Source organism: Formica exsecta, unplaced genomic scaffold, assembly GCF_003651465.1.
Source record: "Formica exsecta isolate Colony F162 unplaced genomic scaffold, ASM365146v1 C16382925, whole genome shotgun sequence".
Taxonomy (NCBI): domain Eukaryota; kingdom Metazoa; phylum Arthropoda; class Insecta; order Hymenoptera; family Formicidae; genus Formica; species Formica exsecta.
This window is the reverse complement of record NW_021847646.1, coordinates 1-1,078: the sequence shown is the minus strand read 5'-3', so window position 1 is coordinate 1,078 and position 1,078 is coordinate 1. Positions and strand designations below refer to the sequence as shown.

General features: G+C 31.2%; 1 protein-coding gene across 1 annotated transcript; it reads left to right on the top strand.

Annotated features, from left to right (window-relative positions):
- Positions 1-6: 6 nt before the first annotated feature.
- Positions 7-1,072, top strand: LOC115239085 (DNA-directed RNA polymerase III subunit RPC3-like; the record flags this gene model as incomplete). The annotated part of the gene is made up of 3 exons (XM_029813466.1): positions 7-155; positions 228-590; positions 697-1,072. Coding segments are annotated over exons 1-3 (888 nt in total), but the record flags the coding sequence as incomplete, so codon positions are not given.
- Between the last annotated feature and the right edge of the window lie 6 nt (positions 1,073-1,078).

The window sequence follows — 1,078 nt, the reverse complement described above, 5'->3', positions numbered from 1 at the left end:
AATACAATGACAGAAAATACTGAAAAACCCAATTATAACTTACCACAACTTGATTTGAAAGCCATTTCTAACATGTTGCAAGGACAAAATGCCAATCCTGGAGATAATGGACTGTATTGGAAGGTCAATTTTGACCGATTTACACAAGATTTTAGGTAAGACTGCTAATTTAAGCCTGGATTATTATTAAAAATGTTAATATATAACTTATATATAATTTATATTAGGGATAAAATTGTTATATCAGCCATGACGGAAAGATTTGACATGAATGCTGGAGAATTAATGAGACAGTTAATCAATTTGATGTATTTGCGTACTGCACCTTGGGCAGCTACATCAAATCCAATACCATTTACTGAAATAAAAGAAGAAACGAAAAAATTGAATTATTCAGAGCTTGAACAGTATCTTGACCAATACCTGCGACTTATAGAAGAAGACAGTAGCCAATTTATTAAACGAGTTGGTGATTCTGGTGGAGGGCAATACAGTATTAATATGAAAAATGCATTTGAACAGTTGGTATGGACAACCATAGAAAGTATCGTAACAGAAAGATTTGGTTCCAAGGCTGCAAGAATTTTCAGGCAAGGATAAATATCTAATAAATCCAAAGTTTTATTTCATTACAAGGAAGAGCAAATACATAATCATATATTTTTATATAACTGCTCAATTTTTCTATGATTTTAGATTAGTGCGCATTGAAAAAAATGTTAACCTAGACCAAATTCAGCAATTAGCAATGATTCCAGCAAAAGAAGCTAAATGCATAACATATATTTTGGCACAAGAGAATTATATACAGATGCAAGAGATAAAAAAGATTGGAACTTTGACAGCACCAACAAAAGGACTTTTCCATTTTTACATTGATCTGACTAAAACTGTCCAAATGGAAATTGAGCATTGTTGTCAAGCATTATATAACATTATAAAAAGGCGAGAGAATGAACTAACCAATAATAAACGTATGATAGAAAAACAATTAAGAGTACAGATACTCTCTACTAACATGAAGGAACATGGTGCTACAGAACAACAACTGGCTGATGTAATATCAATATATATATAT